At 52.4% G+C, this 18,929-nt stretch overlaps 1 protein-coding gene across 6 annotated transcripts in view; it reads left to right on the forward strand.

Annotated features, from left to right (window-relative positions):
* The window catches only part of BMP1 (bone morphogenetic protein 1), an 86,045-nt gene that overhangs the window by 53,617 nt on the left and 13,499 nt on the right, over positions 1-18,929 (forward strand). For all 6 annotated transcript variants that reach the window (XM_043503038.1, XM_043503039.1, XM_043503040.1 and 3 more), the window contains exons 7-14: positions 3,610-3,734; positions 9,746-9,861; positions 12,947-13,049; positions 14,765-14,881; positions 15,188-15,333; positions 17,673-17,868; positions 18,389-18,514; positions 18,714-18,874. In XM_043503038.1, coding sequence (XP_043358973.1) covers positions 3,610-3,734; positions 9,746-9,861; positions 12,947-13,049; positions 14,765-14,881; positions 15,188-15,333; positions 17,673-17,868; positions 18,389-18,514; positions 18,714-18,874 — 1,090 coding nt within the window. The remainder of the gene's footprint in view (positions 1-3,609; positions 3,735-9,745; positions 9,862-12,946; positions 13,050-14,764; positions 14,882-15,187; positions 15,334-17,672; positions 17,869-18,388; positions 18,515-18,713; positions 18,875-18,929) is intronic.

Consider the following 18,929-nt stretch of genomic DNA (forward strand, 5'->3'; position numbering starts at 1 on the left):
GGTAGTTCCGGCAACCTCTCGGAGAGCTGGATTAACGACAGTGCGGGAAGCGGTTTCCCCATCGCTGTGGTAACCCAACTCCCTAAGAGGCAGTAGCTAGACAGACGGAGGAATTCTTCCGTCCACCTAGCGCCGTCTGCCCCGGGGGTTAGGTCAGTGTAGCCTCATCCTAAATTCCCCTAAGCTGTGCGGCCGCGCAGCTGCCTATAAGCCCTGCGCAGGGCTCAGGGCTGCAGCGGGGAGAGGTGCCCCTCCCGCCGGCCCCAACACGAATCTGCTGCAGCCGGGGGAAAGGAGCCCCTCCCTTGGCCTGGCCCAGCCCAGCCGGAGCTGCCGCAGCTGAGGAGAGGCGCCTCTCCCCCAGCCCCGAGTTGCTGCGGCGAGAGGGGGCTGAGGGGAGACCTCTTTCCCCAATGCAGTCCCTGGGCAGCCTGCAGCCCAAACCCTGCATCCTTGGCCCCACCCCAGAACCTGCACCCCAACCCTCTGCCCCAGCCCTGAACCCCCTCCTGAACCGGTCATCCCCAGCCGCAGCCAGAGCCCTCACCCCAGCCAGAGCCTTCTCCCTCTCCCCCACATCCCAATCCTCTGCCCCAGCCCTGAGCCTTCACCCCCAGTCAGAGGCCTGATCCCCCCAACCCTCTGCCCCAGCCCTGAGACCCCTCCCACACCCCTCATCCCTGGCCCCACCCCAGAGCCTGCACCCCAGCCAGAGCCTTCCCCCACCAAACCCCAACCCTCTGCCCCAGCCCTGAGCCTCCTCCCACACTCCAAACCCCTTGGCCCCACCCCCACCACATGAATTTTGTTGTGCGCACCAATATGGAGGTGATGTGTTATACATCACTTCCATATTGGTGCACATAATAAAATTCCTTCTGCACATGGACGTAAAATAGAGGGACCACTGGCCACATCTCTCAGAGGCGTGGATTTTCACATCCCTGAGAGATGGAGCTTTGCTGGTGTAACTTCCCTGTGTAGACCAGTCTTCTGTTCCTCTTCCATACACATTCTTACTCATTTTCTCTCCTCCTTTTCCTTGCCCTTTATTTTCTCTCTTTCTCTCACTCACTCACTCACTCACTCACTGTCTTTAGCCTGCCAAGCAGCCTGTGGGCACCATGGAACTTGCTCCCTGTTGAGCTTGCTTTTGAAAAGAGGCAAGAAATATAGACACCAAAGCATGGGGCGTAGGATGGGCCAATGCTATGTCTGCAATACCTTTTGGGCCCGATCCTGCTCCCGTTAAAGTTGCTGGGGAAACTGCTGTTGCCCCAGGATTGGGCACACTGGCGTATCAGAATGTGGGGGAGTTAATCTCTTTGGTTTGGGCCCCAGGGGAGGCCCGGCTGTAAAACTGGGTGCAAGAGCCTTGCCCTTCGGGATGGTGTGTCTGTGGGGAAGGTCCTGCCTTCTTTGTAGAGAGCAGTTGGATTAGATGGTGTGAGAGACGAGGGGCTTCCCAGCTGGCATCCTGCCATCTGCCTTGGCGATGGGGAGTGAAGCTGCTTCCCTGACCCGCTCCTGTTTGTGGGATGAGCTCCGAGCAGAGGTGGGATAATGCCCTCAGACCACAGCCTGGCCCATGAGCAATCCCTCTTCACTCCCCCTTCAGGGCACTCCTCCGGTGGTTTTGGTCTCCGGTGACGACAAAAGCTTCCCCCGGAGGTTCTCCCTGCATGTCTTGGGTGCCCTGCTTGCTGGTAGCTGGGTTTCATGACAGCTCCGCACCCTTGTTTACATTTTGGTGTATTTTCACGTTTGGTTGTGAAATGGCAAAGGGCCATGGGGAGCTGCCCTGCTCTGTACAGCTGCTGCTGGCTGGTCAGGATTATGCATCAGGTCACTCCAAAGGCACATGCTTCATGTAATCAGTGTCAGAGATGGAACTAGAACCCAGGACTCCCTCTGCTCTCACCTCTCGACCCCACTCCCCTCCCAGGACTAGGGATAGAACCCAGGAGTCCTAACTCCAAACCCCCTCTGCTCTAACCATTAGACTGCATTGCCCTCACAAGACCCACCCTAATTGGGGAATGGCACAACCCCACCCCAGCCCTGCTGCTCCCACTGCACCCCAGGTCTCAATCACTGATTGGCTGATGAGTTAGCTGCCCCTCTCCCCCCACCAGCTGCATGCAATCCTGTTCTTCCACCGGTATGGGCCTCCGGCTTGTTTGACTCACTTTCCTTCATATATTCAAGGAGCACTTTAATTACAGGGGCGTGTGAGCTGTTTTTAGCAGCTTGCCCCTTTTTCCCCCCGGGAACAGAGCTGACCTCCGCCTGGAATTTTACAGCTGTGCCACCCTTTCAGGGGCGCGGTGTGTGACGCCCACACTGAGTCCCAGGGGAGGAAGCCAGCCCACATATTAGGGAGTTCTGACTCAGCTGCCTTGATGTGGACCCCACAAGCTGGGCTAGATCTGGCACAAACAGGGTCGTGACCCCCTCCCCACCTGCCCTCAGCTAGGAGTGCTGCTGCTGCCTGCTGTACTCCTCCTGCTCCAACATCAGCCCCCTCCCCTCAGCACCTTTCCCCACACAGTCATGATTGTTACCCCTGGATGGCTGATTTAAAGCCATGTGTTTGTTACAGACTCCTGTCGGCCTGGCCCAAAGCAGCACAGCTCCTCCTGAATTGTCCCCCTCCTGCACCCCGAGCTGCTGCCCCAGTTCCATCGAGTGGCTGGTGTCAAAGCAAACTTCCCTCTGGTTGATAACTGACGATACTGCTGACCGGAGCAATGCCATGGCTGGTACTAATGCTACCGATAACTGACGATACTGCTGACTGTAGCAATGCTAATACGATGCATCGCACTGTGGTGCTATAATATTAATATTGCTATTCATAGAATCACAGAACATTAGGGTTGGAAGAGATCTCAGGAGGTCATCTAGCCCAACCCCCTGCTCAAAGCAGGACCAACCCCAACTAAATCATCCCAGCCAAGGCTTTGTCAAACTGGGCCTTAAAAACCTCTAAGGATGCAGATTCCACCACCTCCCTAGGTAACCCATTCCAGTGCTTCACCACCCTCCTAGTGAAATAGTGTTTCCTAATATCCAGCCTAGACCTCCCCCACTGCAACTTGAGACCATTGCTCCTTGTTCTGTCATCTGCTGCCACTGAGAACAGTCAAGCTCCATCCTCTTTGGAACCCCCCTTCAGGTAGTTGAAGGCTACTATCAAATCCCCCCTCTCCCTCTTTAACTGTGTGGCCAGTCGGGGTCTGGGCCACGTTCATCTCTGGGATAATTCCACTGACTCGAGCCTTTCGCCAAGCGCGGTGAGTGGGGTTTGCTGTGACTGCATACAGCTTAGACACGAGCGGACCTGGACTCTCGCCAGAATGGGTGAGCCATGCCCACCGAGCCTCACTTAGGCTCTCAGACTGGGCCGAGGCTTGCTACAGAGGCAACATGCTCAGAAAGGAGAGCAGGACCCTTCACTGCTCAGCAGCCAGTTTGGGCAGCCGGGGAGCACTGCATGGAACCCATGAAGTGTGAATCTCTGCCTCAGGTGCAGCTTTGCTATGGAGGCCCCAGGGGAGCTGAATAGCTGGCGTCCTCATTCCCCTCACCCCTCTGCTCTTGTTCCAGGGGGGTTTTCCTTGACACCATCAAGCCCAAATACAATGTGAACGGGGTGGTGCCCCACATCGGCCAGCGGACTCGGCTGAGCAAAGGGGACATAGACCAGGCACGCAAGCTTTACAGATGCCCAGGTAAGAGCCACTGGCTACTCAATATCCAAGATGCGGGTAGGGTAGGTGCAGAACATACATCTGCCTGCTGGGATCAAGGGGAAAAGGGCAACACAGAAACCAGCTACACTAGCCTTACCTGATACTTTATTGTTATTACTGGTATTACAGTAGCATCCAAAATCCCAATTGAGTTTGGGGCCCTATTGTGCTAGGCGCCACACATATGCTTAAGTCAGGGACAGCACCTGCCCAGAAAAGCTTGCAATCTAAAGAGAGGAGGCAGACAAAGAGTAGAAAAATGGGGGATTATTATCCCCATTTTACAGAAGGGAAACTGAGGTCACCCAGGGAGTCCATTGCAGAGGCAGGAATTGAACCTAGGACCCCAGGAAACCTTAACCACATATCCCTCCCAGTTGAAATTGTTCACATTTTGAAATTTCCACCAAAAAGTTAATCAGAATTTCAAATTTTTGACCAAAAAAATGATGATTTTTTTTCACCCGTGCTCCCTGGTTTTCAATCAACCATGGAGTGGCTAATTTTTTACCTTTAAATATATAAATATATATATATAATTTTTTTTTGACAATCTTCAAACAAAAATAAATAATAAAACCACAGAAATAAATAAATAGAGAGAGAGGAAAAAAAATGTTAAAAACCCAAAGCCCAGCTCAAATACTCACGCTGTGACTGCGATCAGAATGTGGCATGCATTCTTTATAGGTCTATAATGTATTTTGACCCACACACCTATTTTGTTTGTCTCCTAGCTGCATGAGTGTAAAATCTTTGGTAAGGATGACTCAGAGGGCAGAGAATGAGTCAGTGACCCGTAGGGAGTTCCACTGGGAATGGAATCACAGCCTCCGATTTGATAACACCAGCTGGAGTAAGCTGAGCCTGGTGTCCCAAGTCCTTCCTTGTGTGTTATGTCCCCTGAGTTCTGACATCATGCTCTGATCTGACCGCTTCCCAATGCTTTATGAATGGAAATAGCATGACATAACCCAGGTCTGAGAGCCCAGTCTGGACCGACAGCTTCCATCTTCACCAAGGCTTTGGAGACCGTCCAGCCATCCCCAGCTCTGGCGCCAGCAATTAAACAGATGTCAGAAAAGAAGGCAGGGACAAGTAGTCAAGAGAAGAGCCGGGAGTGTGTGAAATTTCTGGTTCCCATTTGACTCCTGAGTCTTGTCAGGCCGGAAGATCCCAGACAACCGGCCTCGCTCACCCTCTATGCTCACAGAGAGGTCAAAGGCTCGTAAACAGAATAGGCTTGTTTTTCCACCAAGGAGTTCAGTGATGGCTGCGGGAACGTTTCTGAAGGGAATGATGAGTCAGGGCCAGGGAATAGGGGGTGGTGCAGCAGAGGGGGAGTTACTGGCAGAGTTGAGTATCTGAGGAGCTCGGGGCTTGGATAGCAGTGGCAGGATTGAGGTGCATTGACGGAGGTGGGGTGGGTAGCCCAGTGCTGGAATAACAACAGGTGCAGTGGGACAGGACTGAGATGCTCCGGCAGAGTTGTGTGTAGGGAACTTGCATCCCACTCTCCTTTTGGCTGGCTCTAACTGGTGCTGATCACTTTGGGTACCACTCCATTTCCCCTAAATATAGTCAAAACAGAATGAAAATAAAAATGATACAAATCTGCTGAGTTTCCAGAGCCCTAGAGGGGCCTTTTCTGTTGCTTTCTCTGGAGCCCACCTGAGAGAGTCGGCAAGCTGTTATAAACCTTCCCCCTTGTGCCTTATGGGTTGCTGCCAACGGAGGATGTTACGAAGAACCAAAGCACGTGTCAGGCAAATGGAATGGGGCTCTGGAGAGCCACCCACAAAAAATAGCCATGGAGACACATGCCTTGTGACTGTTGCCTCTCCAGCCTCCCCCACTCCCAGCTGACAGGATCTGGATGGAGAAGACAAGCTGGTCAACAGCTGTCAGTCTCTTGTCTTCACTAGGGCTTCCTGCAGGCATCAGAGCGAGTATCTTCCAGCTGGTTTTCCTGATGTGCACCTGACCCACCTGGCTGCAGAGGCAACAGGGTCAATAATAGTATTGTTCTTCAATGTCAGTGAGAATGAGTCAGTTTTGCTGCAGTTGTCCATGGCTGGGGGAGACACGGTTGAATCTCCTAACAAGTTCTAATCGGCTGCCTCATTGCGCTAGGCGCTGTACATACACATAATAAGAGATGGCCCCTGCCTCAAGGCACTCAAAATGTAAATAGACAAGACAGACAAAGGAACAACTGAGATCCCCGTTGTACAGGTAGGGAACCGAGGCACAGAGAGAGAAAGTCAGCGGAGTTACTCCCCGTGCAGCCTGAGATCTGAACCTGGCCCTGTTAGCCAAAGAACAATGCTGTGTAGGAGCCGGGGTGCCTGGGTTCTATTTCTGCCTCTGTCACTGACTAGGCTTGAGCAAGTCATTCCACTTATCCATGCCTCCGTTTCCCCATCTATTAAATGAGGGTAATACCCAGCTCCTTGGGCCAGAGGAGAGTGGAGTGCAAGGTTGAATTCATCAATGTGTGCAAAGTGCTTTAGGATCCTCAGGTGAAGATGTTAGAAATGGGTAATGTATTTACAGGGCATCTGTGGTAGATGCTATGGTGACAGAGGCATTACAAATGTGTGCTATCTAAAAAAGAAAAGGAGTACTTGTGGCACCTTAGAGACTAACAAATTTATTTGAGCATAAGCTTTTGTGAGCTACAGTTCACTTCATCGGATGCTTATGCTCAAATAAATTTGTTAGTCTCTAAGGTGCCAAGTACTCCTTTTCTTTTTGCAAATACAGACTAACACGGCTGCTACTCTGAAACCTGTGATATCTAAGTACACTACAGATAACAGTCTGAGATTCAGAAATCTAGATGGACCCTGACTCAGGACAGGAGCAGACCATGCAGAAACCCCTGCTGCTCAGAGATAATTTTTACAGTGGAATAAAATGAGACATATGCCTTATTGTTGCTTCTTTATAATGGAGAAGGAAACCTGAAAGGAGGTTTGTTTTTGTTCTGTTTTGTTAATTAATCACATAAGTAAGGAGGAGGGACAGCTCTTCTTCCGTTTGTTTGTTTGTTTTTCTTTGTTTTAAATTGAAATTCGGGTCCGCTCTCAGGTGGAAGGCTCTATGGAGAACTGGAGAGCTAGGAAGAACTATGACATCACATAGGCAAGGAGAGCACAAGTTGGGCAATTGAGTGGAAAAGGGATTTTTAGTCAAATATCTTAGAACTTTTTGTGCCAAATTGTCTCCTGGGATAGATGGACACAGCTCCTTTGGCTTCGCTGGAGTTTTGTCCTTTTGCCCTTTGTTGATCATTTGTTCCTGTTTAACTCCAGTGACTAATTGGCCTCTTGGAGAACGGAAGTCTTTGTTAAACATACAACACCTTTGCCTGGCCCTTGCAGTGAGAACACCCCGGAGACCTTCAAGAGGTTCTCCAGCAAACTCAGGGCAGAGCAGAGTTGAAATTGCTGATATTTCTAAGGTTAGAAATCAAGCAGGGAAAATTATTATTAAAAAGAAAGGGACAGGGAGGGACAAGATCTCCTTTTTTCCATGGCAGGGACAGGCTCAAACCCCAATTCTGAAATTATCTTTTACATTTCACCTTTAATCTTGCTCCATCAAAATAGTCCCCAGTGCTGGCTCCACACTCAGGGAGGCGGGGAAGGATGTCTTGGCCCGTGGACAGCAGTACTGAAGTGCCTCTGAGCTTCGCCACAGCCGACTAGATCATGTGGCTTCCAGATGGTAGTGCTGGGCTAGCTCCAGATAGTGCTAAGCAGTAAACCTGTCATGGGCCCCACTGGCTGGCTGGCCACGGCATGGCGTGGCAGGGTTGGGGAGGAGGAGGGGATTCCTGCCCTGATGGAAGCGGGGCTGCCATGGGGACATGACTTCAGATTCAGCTCCTGGAAAGCCTTAATTGACACTTGGATGCAGCTCACCCCTGGCTGGCTTTGAGGCTCTGGCTTGGTGGCTATTGGAGCTGGGAGGCAGGGGAAATTGTTTATAGGAGAACATTCAATCCATGGTGCTGTGCTGGAAAGGCTGAGACTTGAGGGGCGGGAGGGGGGGTGACACGAAAACTCTTGTAAGGTTTAATTTTCCATCTTAAAGTTGGGACTTCTGTTGCTGTGGCAACATGGCACCAGGTTGGGTTTCCATGGCTACTTGGGAGCTTCAGTCCAGGCTATTGATTTGATTGGAGGGGTGAGGGGGATGCATCTTAAAAAGGCCAGCGCTGCTATTTGGGTGACAAGAAGCAAAGCCTACAGATAAAAGACAAAGATTTCCCTTGGAGCAATGCAGCCAGAGGGGTTGGGGGTGTGTGTTAAACATCAGGTTTGGAAGTGCTAACTTCTGCAGGAATGCAGGGTCAACGCCCAGCCAAGGTGATTCAGTCCAGCTAAGGGGGATCAATTGTCCTCTGTGTGATGTGCTGTCTGGGGGAGGTCTTTGGGATGGGATCTTTGAAAGCTGCTGGTTGTTGAGCCTGATCCAAACATCCCTGAACTTTGCATTCAGATCTTGCAGCAGCCTCCCTCTGGATGGGACGCTGGAGTCCGTGAGCGCTACCCGGGGCAGACATGCACTCTGGCAGTCCAGAGAGGCAAGCTTGGCCCGATTCCCTGTCTGTACAGTAACTGGGAGCACATTGTGCTGTGCTGTACGGCCCTGTGGGAGCACTTCCCAGGGCTGCAGAGTGCACCCTCTCCTAGTGCCCAGGATCAACTCTCCAGCACACCTTCAGCGCTTTCGTTGAGCCATTTCCTGTGGGCACTTGCCTCCCTTGCCCTGGAATCGGCCTCAGGGTCCAAAGGTGCCTCCAGTCCCATTACAGCCTCAGGAGCCCAGACTGTTCAGAGCTGCTGGGCCCACAGAAGGAGGCTAGAGCAGCGCAAGAGCAGAGAGCTATGGGGTATACCTGGCGCACGTGTGAGGTTCACCTGGTTTGGCATCAGGACCACAGACCGGTCAGAACGCTGGGAGTTCAGAGTCAGACCCCAAGCAGGCCCTGGGGTTTCTAAGGTTCCCTATAGCTTTAGTTCCCCGCCACTACCCCAATCCATATAATCCTTCTCAAGAAACCACCCCACACGCAACCCTGCGACCATCCCTCGCTCACATCAAGCTATTATTCGGGAGCTCTTCAAGCTTCTGCCCTCCTCCCACTGCTGCTTTTCCTCCCTAATACAAACCGAGCAGCTCTGGACACTTCATTCCACCTGCTGCTGCTAGTGGTACCCGGCCTCCCCTTAGATGCTGGAACTAGGGCGCTGGGGGGCAGGAAGGGGGGCTGCCGCATCCCTTGGTTGAAGTGGATTCCATCATATAAAGGATTTACAGTTCGAGTCTATACAACTTGTTCCAGTGCCTCTGCCCACCTGGCCATACAGCTCCTTCTGTCACAAACTCTTTCCTTGGCTCATCATGCACCTTGCGAATATCAGCCAGTAACATGTCCCCGTGTGTCTCCACAAAAGCCAGGAGAGACACTAAAGTCAGCCAGCCTGGATACCTTCTGCTCACATTTGCAGAGCTGGTGGGAGGGTGGGGGGGTGTTGCAGATGGGAAAACTCAAGGCACTGCTTTGGGTAGTGCTGGAATCAGAAGCTGGCAAGGGCAGGGAGTGGTTAGCGACACGTTAACCCTTGTAACAGTGGGAGCAAGTAGCTTGGATCCAGAGTTTGATTTTTGATATGTCGTCTGTCTGGGGTCTTCCTACCCTTGTGCTGGACTTCGGGGAAGACTGGAATAAAATACTTTCATCTCTCCGATTTGGATGTTTCTTACCCCCGATCTATCTGCCTCTCACTCCCTGCCCTGGCAGATTTATGGGGGCGTGGGTGGCAGTCCGTCGGCATTTGTTCCTTCTGACCCAACCTGCTGTTGAAAGGGGGATCCGCTGTGGGACTGCTTGTGAGGGATGCGATGACTTGGCTAGGTGTTGGGTTGGCTTTGCTGCTGGGTTTTTAACCTTCCGCCCTTTCCTGTTTCATCCCCAGCCTGTGGAGAGACCCTCCAGGACAGTCAGGGGAATTTCTCCTCCCCAGAATTTCCCAATGGATACCCTGCGCACGTGCACTGCATCTGGAGGATATCGGTCACCCCGGGGGAAAAGGTACCAGAGCCCACCCCGAAGTGTCTGGGGTGGGGCACACAGTTGCAAAAGGCTGGGGGTAAAGGGATTAAATGAGGGAAATCCAGGTGTTGAGTGATGCTTTTCTTTCTTGTTTCAGAGTAGCAGCCGTGTTAGTCTGTATTCGCAAAAAGAAAAGGAGTACTTGTGGCACCTTAGAGACTAACAAATTTATTAGAGCATAAGCTTTCGTGAGGTGAAGTGATGAAGTGAGCTGTAGCTCACGAAAGCTTATGCTCTAATAAATTTGTTAGTCTCTAAGGTGCCACAAGTACTCCTTTTCTTTTTTCTTTCTTGTTCCTCCTTCTTCCTAGTCCCCTTTTCCTTTCTCTGTCTCTCCCCCCTCTCTTGTTCTCCTTCCTTCTTTTTTCTCCATTTTTCCCTTCCTGTCTTTCACTCTCTGTCCCTTTTCCCTCTCCCCTCTTATCTTCTCAGTAACACCCTCCCCCCGTGGAGCACTGGATGTAATGCCATACAAATCGTCATCTTCTCTCCTTCCACACCTTTGTGCCCCTTGTGTAGTGGTTCCTTCTCCTACACACACACACACACACACACACATATGCATGCTCCTTTCCCATTGGCAGGTCAGCCCCAGCTTTCAGCGCACAATGTGGTGTTAGCTTTCTTATGGCCATACCTCTGCTCTGGCTTGCTGGCTGGGATCCCATGTTCTGGGAACTGTCTTGACAGCTGCAGCTATTTAACTGCGCGCTCCCCAAGCTCCAGGGCACGGCTCTGCATTACCAAGGATCCCCTGGAAGGGCCTCGATACAGAGCACAGGGCAGGGAGCAGAAACGGGGTGCAGAGCGGGAGTGGGAACCACTCCTTTGCTGCACCCCATTGGAATCTTACCCCCTCCTCTAGTCTCATGCTTTTAGGGTCACCAGGCTCCTATCAGTTAGGGGTGGGAAAGGCCAGTAGAGCATGCGCCTTCAATGGGGGGCATTGGGACCATCCTCCCCTTCCCATATTGCCAATAGGAGAGGATCCTAACTAGATCCTGGCTTGGGGGCAGGGAATGGAAAAGGTGTGAATCACTGCATTAGAGTCACCAGAGCCATTTACTCTTGGGGCAGGGACTGTCGCTTTGTTCTGTGCCTAGCACCATGGAGTCCTGGTCGATGGCTGGGGCTCTTAGGTGCAATCGTACTACAAATAGAAAATGATCGTTAGAGCACGGAGCCCATCCCCCTTCAAGGACAGGGTACAGGCCCCAGAGCCGGGACATCACAGTGAGGTGATACTTCGCCTTTGGCTGTGCCTACCTGTGTGGGAGGGGCAGTGGGAAGGTCAGTAGCCAGCAGCTGGTGCCTCTTGGGGGTCCGAGTGCTCCTCCCCAGAGTGGGGGATCACTGGAGAACCGGGGCGGTTTGGGCCAGGACCCAGCCTGCTACTCGGGTCGCAAGCAGTGGGGTCCTCACTCTTCAAACAACCTGGTTCTCCCCTTTACCCTCAGGCCTTCATAGCCAGGCGCGGTGATTCAGCCCTCCCGTGGTGCCCACGCATTGTCCGTGCCACAGTCACTAATGGGATGGCCACACGTTCATGCCAGCTGGGGAGGGAAAAGGCCTTGTGGGCCATCCCCAGTGGGGGATAGCACAGAGGCATGGGCTATTCCCTGGGGCTTTGGCCAGCCTGTTGGAAATGTCCCAAGCACAGGGGGGCTCCCAGTGCTTTCCCGGAGAGGGTCTCAGAAAGATCTCTTCTTTGGGAAGCTTTTCCCCCCGATGAGCTGCCTGAAGGCTCAATCCAGAGCCTACTGAAGTCACTGGGAAGGCTCCCAACGAGTTCAAGGGGTGTTGGATCAAACTCTAATTGCTCCTCTTGTTCAACTTTACCCCATTCCCCTGAGTCAGACACTCTAGAGTTCCCCAACCCTTCACCCCGGCCTTGCTGTTTTCTGCCTGTGAATCGTGCAAGCAGACAGTTCTCTTGGCTTTCCATAGTTAGCAGCTAGCCAAGCTAAGCAGCTCTACGTACTTAGTGCCTCTGGCTGCCATATCTCAATGCAAGCACCTATCCATCCCTGAGCCCTTCAAGACTTTGGAGAAGGACCCAGATCTGACAGTGCCCATGCGTGGGTTGAGTGGTGATCTGGAGCCCGGCTCTGCAGCCTAGGCCCGTTTCTAGCAGGAGGAGTTAAGCAGCAGAGCTTTACGTAGTCACGATTGCCTGAGTTGGGGTTTCATTACGGACTCGTAGCTTGAACCTGGGTCCTCTCACATGAACCTGGGGCTGGTGCTTTGCTTTTCTGACACCCTGGGATGCCTGTGGTTCCCACCTCAAAAATCAAACGAAAGTCTGCTCTTTCCGTTGGAGTTTCTGCCATTTATTCCACCCTGACGTTCAAAGCTAAACCCAAGGCACGTGGCCTCCTACGAACGTTTTCCTGTGTTAACTGACAGCTTTCCTCAGCCAGCGGTTGCAGCGCCTAACGATACTTGCCTGGGGTGATCACAATAATGGATGGGCCGTGGGCTAGCTGCAGTGCAAATGCTCTGCTTTTGGAAGTTTGGGCCTGTGACTAGTGGTACCTCATTTGTTAGCTTCCCAACTTGAAGTGCCTGAATGGACCGCGGTTTTCAGACAGTGCTGAGGATCCCGCTCTGCAAGTCGGGCCCCCTGTATGGTGTCTAGCCACTTCTGGAGATGTGCAGGCCTTTGATCAAAGTGGCATCTGGATATGGTGGCTACTAGAGATACCTGAGGTGAATGAAAGAACTTTAGTTGAGCAGAGGATGCGATTAGTTCATGATTGCACCCAGTGGAAAGCCCTCCTGCTGCTTTTGGGTTCACTCACTCCCCCTGAAGCCTGTTGGAGGGAGATGGCTGGAATGGCCTAATGATCTCCTGGATGCGTTTGAACCTGGGAGCTTCAGTAATGCAGCACAGGCTAATACCACATCAGCTCAAGGAGTAACTCTGTGAGCTGGCACCAGTAGTAGGCTATTATCCTGTCATGGACGAGCTATCAGAGGACGAGGAGATACTCACTTGGCCAGTGTGTTACCATAGGGTCCCTCCATGGGGGGTGTTTTAATCTCTGCTTGTTTTCCCTCTCAGATCATCCTGAACTTCACATCCCTGGATCTGTACCGAAGCCGGCTGTGCTGGTATGATTACGTGGAGGTGAGAGACGGGTTCTGGAGAAAGGCCACACAGCGAGGTAACCAACAGGAATCTCGGGCAGGCGGGCCAAGCTATGCTGTGCAGCTGAAAGTCAATCCCTCTAATGACCCTTTCCTCCACCATTAACTCCCAGCTCCAGGAAGATGCTCTCCCTCCCCACATTCCCCACCTTCTCTGCTTTATTTGCTTGTGGCAAGGAACTTTCCACAGCAATGCTGAATGATCCACATGCCGTCAGCCAGAGTAGGGAGAATAACCAGTGTCTTGGGCCTGGTTTTCCTCTCACTCACCCCATTGGTTCAAATGGGGATAATCCCAATTGACATGAGTGTGAGATCAGAAACTCACCCACAGAATCATAGGAACAAAATGCTGGAAGGGACCGAAGGTCCATCTAGCCCAGTATCCTGTCTTCTGACAGTGGCCAATGCCAGGTGCCCCAGAGGAAATGAACAGAATAGGTCATCATCTAGTGATCCATCCTGTTGCTCATTCCCAGCTTCTGGCAAACACAAGCTAGGGACACCATCCCTGCCCATTCTGGCTAATAGCCATTGATGGACCTATCCTCCATGAACTTATTTAGTGCTTTTTTGAACCCTGTTATGGTCTTGGCCTTCACAACATCCTCTGGCAAGAAGTTCCACAGGTTGACTGTGTGTTGTGTGACGAAATACTTCCTTTTGTTGGTTTTAAACCTGCTGCCTATTAAACATCAAGGAATCATCTAGTCCAGTTTCATAAACGACTGGTTGGGGACTGGCGTCAGTCCCTGAGATCTCCCTGACACAGTTTAGGAAGGCAGAAAGCCAGTCCCTGGTATCAGAGGTTGAGAAACCCTAACTAGTCCATCCCCCGTGCCGAGGCAGTATTAAGTCTACCTAGATCACCCCAGACAGGTGTTTGTCTTGCCTGTTCTTATGAGCATCCAATGATGGCGATTCACAACCCCATGTTCACCCGCATCTTCCAAGTGCTTTGCAAGTGAAGCAAGTGCAACTCCGTCAACCTCAGTGGAGTGACCCCTGCATATGTGAACGCTGCATGTGACCATTAGCAGATTAGCCTAATCCACATGGCATCTGGCAGGCAGGCAAGTCAGTCTTCCCATTTTGGGAAACAGAGGCACAGACAGACATGACGGGCCAGATTTTCCAAAGATCTCGGCCCTCATGCATGAAGCTCTTTTGAAAAATCTGGCCCTCGAAGTCTCTTTGAGAGTCCCACAGTGAGTCAATGCTGGGAACAGAACCCAGGAGTTACTTGATTGCTAGTCCCCAGAACAACCACTAGCCCACGTTGCCTTTAAAAAATGGCTGATTCAGACTTATGGCTGCACAAGCTATTTTGAGCCAACCAACGTAGGGGCCTGCAGAATTCCTTACCCAGGAACAAACTGGGTTTCCCCGGGGCGGGGACCTTTTTGGTAATTTGCTCTAGCCCCAGAACTTGATCTCTATGACAATGATGACATAAATGTTCCCCAGAATTCCACATCCTTACATTCTGGGCCACTTCACCCGCCCCCCCACCGGCCCCGGAAACATCAGATGTTTATGAAATTGCCATAGAAAGGCCATTTTCCCATCCAAAACTGGCCGCGTTTCAGGGCCAACCAGGTATTGTTGGGAAGCGATGTTGCCTTGCCAAATGTTTTGCTCCGCAATGACAGGGAGCAGAGGGCGTGAGCCGCTGCCAGCCAGCAATAAATGCCGTCGAGAGATACCCAATAAAGCACGTGTCCTTCTCCAGGTAGGTTCTGCGGGAATAAGCTCCCCGAGCCCATCATCTCCACCGACAGCCGCCTCTGGATTGAGTTCCGCAGCAGCAGCAACTGGGTCGGCAAAGGGTTCTTCGCCGTCTACGAAGGTACCGGGCTCTACCCCGGGACTGGCTGGGTCGCTCATGTTGGTGTGGGGAGGGAGATGACTCCATGCGGGGAGAAATTCCACGCTGTATCTTAAGGGTTACTTTTCTTTGGGGAGGGCTGATTAGGATTCTCTGTGCTAAGCCTTCTCCTGGGAATGGGCTGGGTGGTCCCAGGCCCTCCAGATAACTTTCTCCCCGGGGGCTGCCCCAGAATGTGAGGGCCGACCCTGGCAGCAGCGTCACCTCTCCCCCAGGCCAGCGCCACCCTGCTGCTTACAGCTGGGCTGGCGTTACCTTCCCTTACAGCCATTTGCGGGGGAGAAATGAAGAAGGATAATGGCCACATCCAGTCTCCGAACTACCCAGATGAATACCGGCCCAACAAAGTGTGCACCTGGAAGATCACGATCTCTGAGGGCTTCCACGTGGGGCTCACCTTCCAGTCGTTCGAGGTATGGGCCGCATGAGTGTCCAGCCCGCACTGTGAGTTCGCGCAGGGCAATGGGGACAGGACACAGAGCCTTGACGCTCACTGTGGCCCGGATCCTGAGACATGCTGAGTCTCTGGGACTCTCTCTGGCCCTGTTGAGGCTGGCAAGAGCCCAACACCTCTTGGGATTTCACCCAAAACTTCACTAGCGCCTTTTGCGTGAAGATCTCAAAGCGCCTCCAAAGCATTAATTAGTTAATCTTCGCAGCTGCTGGGTGAGGGGGCAGCATTTCCCAGTGGATAGGGCATCAGGCTAGGATTAAAGGTTCTATTTCTGGCTCTGCCATGACATACTGGGTGACTTTGGGCAAGTCACTTTCCCTCTCCCTTCCTCGGTTTCCCCATGTGGGGGTAATGGTCCTTTAAGGTTCCTGGGGGAAAAGCCCCATATAAGAATTAAGTACTGCTATCTTACCCATGGTAGAGCTGAGACACAGAGAGGGGAAGTGAGTTGGCCGAGGTCATTCAGCAAGTCAGTGTTGGGATTATAACACACAATGCTTGATTCCCTATCCTCTGTTTAAAACCCTTCTAAATCCTTTTGGCAGCACTGAGAATCTGAGCCCTAGATCAGTGCTTCTCTAGCTATCTGATGTGGGAGACCAGCATTTTTTCCCCCAATGTGCGCGCAGATCGGCAGCCGATGGCTCGCGGACCGGCACCGATCCGCAGACCACCACGGATCAGTAGCACTGCCCTAGATCACACCTCACTCGTGTTTACAGCAGTTCCCATTAAGCTGCAGCAAACGCACACTCTCCTCTTTTTCACAATCCCCTCTTCTTGCCCAGCAACAGACAGGCTCACAGAAGTCACCACATGCCTCCACTCCGTAATCAAAGCCAGAAAACTGAGTCATCGGCACTCATCCGGAGTCACCCACTGGCTCTTTCCCGTTAGAACAGCATTCCTTAGCAACGAGAAACCTACTGGTGAGCTCGCCTGCAGAGACAGTCAGAACTCAGAACTTCCATCCCCTGGGAAATCCTGACATTGCAAAATTTCCTTGTTCCCGAAATCACATCGACAAGTCAAAATTTCCAAAAATTCCCATGAAATGAAATTTCAGAAACATGGTTATGTGCTAATATCGAAATGACCTTGTCAAAGGGCTTGGTTCTGAAGGAAGCATTTTGACTCTGATATGATATTAATCGAAATGTAGCGCTTTGCCTTATCGAAACAAAACGTGCTGATCATTTTTCATCCTAATTATTGAGAACACGCGAAATGTGTCGATTCCATTGAAACGATATTTTCCGACAGTAAATGGTCCCGCTGGAGGATTTCTGTCCAGCTCAGCTCTACAGCGGTAGGAAGCCAGCATGGGCTTGTGGTCAGAACCAAAGGGGGCGGTGAGTTGTATAATTGCACCTCAGCCCCACCTTGGAACAGCTCCGCCAAGGCAAGCGTCATTTGCCTTTTCAGGGTCTATGTACACTGCAGTGGAGAGGTCTCATTGCAGCAGGGGGTGCCCTCCCCGTGCTAGCTGTGATTGAGATAGCTTGCTAAAAATAGCAGTGGAGACTTGACTTAGCGCAGGTGAGTCCATACCGGGAATCTAAGGAGGGCTGCTAGCCTGTGTGGCCCTGTCTTCACCACTGTTTTTAGCAAGCTAGCTCGATGGATGCTAGACCAGGTACACATGCTGCAGTGACACCTCCCACGCTTCGCGCAGACATGCTCTTACATGCACTTTACCTACCCCTTGTGGGCTTGCTTGTGCTTTCACAGTGGTGTAAATCGGGCATCCCTGCTGAAGGCATTAGGATCATACCAGTATAGAAGTGGTTCACGGGAAAGCAGGATCCAACCATGCATCCACAACTTCCATTTTGTAGCTGCAATACCATGACCCCCATTCATACACCTGGTCTACAGCTCTCAGGCCTGGTTGCATGTCGAGTTTGTGTGCTGGAGTATGAAATTGTTCGCACCTTAACTGAACCTGTAACGCTTCTCGTTTGGGTCAGTTGAACTAGCTCCTACTCCCTTCTCTGCCACTGACCTGCTGGGTGACCTTGGGCAAGACCCTTCCGTGGCTCAGTTTCCCAAATTTTAAAATGGGGGTCATGGTACCGCCCCTGCCTGCTGGGGCTGCGTTCAATTGCTTTGGGATCATTAGCTGAAAGAAGCTAGAGCTGCCAAGTGAAACCACAATGGTTTGGGCCATTGCTACTGGATTTGGGAGGTAACCTCAGCAGGTGAAGTTGCCATCTGGCTGATCAGGCCCCTGAGGAGCTGAGGGATCCTTGGGAGCCCTCCGGTGAACTGATGTCTTGCTTGCTCCCCCTATCCCAGATCGAGCGGCATGACAGCTGTGCCTACGACTACCTGGAGATCCGGGATGGTAGCACCGAGTCGAGCAGCTTGATCGGCCGGTACTGCGGCTACGACAAGCCCGACGACATCAAGAGCACTTCCAACAAGCTGTGGATGAAGTTTGTCTCGGACGGCTCCATCAACAAGGCTGGCTTCGCCGTCAACTTCTTCAAAGGTACCGGAGCTGCCTCCGCCTCTCCTCTGCCTGCGGCGTCTAGAGCTCATGTGGCAACAGACCCTTTCTTCTGAGCCTTGAGGTGTATGGGGTGGGCTTGGCACAGCATGCTGGGGCAGATGGACTCTGCTTGCCAGTGGGAAAGGGGCAGGCTGAGCTGTTTCCCCCATGTCAGCTGGGGGAAGATCTTTGGCTTTAAATTCTCAACCTTTACCCTTGAGTTTCCTGGAGCAGAGGGACCAAAAGCAAGCCCAGTCCAAGGTATGATCCAACCCTGTAGCAACTGGCCAGGAGCTTAGCTTGTTCAGAAGCCTCTCTCTTTCCAGGCCACTGCTCCCCAGTTCTTCTCCTGAGTGCCCGACTGGGGCTGCAGTCCCCCGCCCAGCTTGGTTCCTGTCCTCCTTGGGGGGCTCTGAGAGTGGCACTACCCCCCTTGCTGGCCAGCGCAGAGACATGGCCCTAGCAGCCTGTTCCAGGTGTCCCGCTACCAAAACCTTTCTCTGCTTTTGTCCCCTTGCAGAGGTAGACGAGTGCTCGCAGCCCAACAACGGCGGGTGTGAACAGCGCTGCGTGAACACTCTCGGCAGCTACCGGTGTGCCTGCGACCCTGGCTACGAACTGGCTTTGGACAAGCGCCGGTGTGAGGGTCAGTATGTACGGGCAGCCAGGACCCTTCCCTTGACCCTGCTGACCGCTCCAGAGCTGTAACTGCTCTTCCCCACTGCACCTAGCCCCGCCCTGCTCCAGCACGCCCATCCGCTTCTGAGTGGTGCCTGGCCTAGGACAGTCAAAGTGTCACGCAGGAGGGAAGCCTGGCCAATGCTCCCATGCTTTGTACCCTTCAGCCGCCTGTGGAGGCCTCCTCACCAGACTCAATGGATCCATCACCAGCCCTGGCTGGCCCAAGGAATATCCGCCCAACAAGGACTGCATCTGGCATCTGGTGGCGCCCTCCCAGTACCGCATCTCACTGCAATTCGAATTCTTCGAAACCGAGGGGAATGACGTGAGTACCAAGGCCCCATCTCCTTATGGGAGGAGCTCCTCCTTTGTGAATTCCT

This window comes from Dermochelys coriacea, chromosome 26 (assembly GCF_009764565.3).
Source record: "Dermochelys coriacea isolate rDerCor1 chromosome 26, rDerCor1.pri.v4, whole genome shotgun sequence".
Classification (NCBI taxonomy): Eukaryota; Metazoa; Chordata; order Testudines; family Dermochelyidae; genus Dermochelys; species Dermochelys coriacea.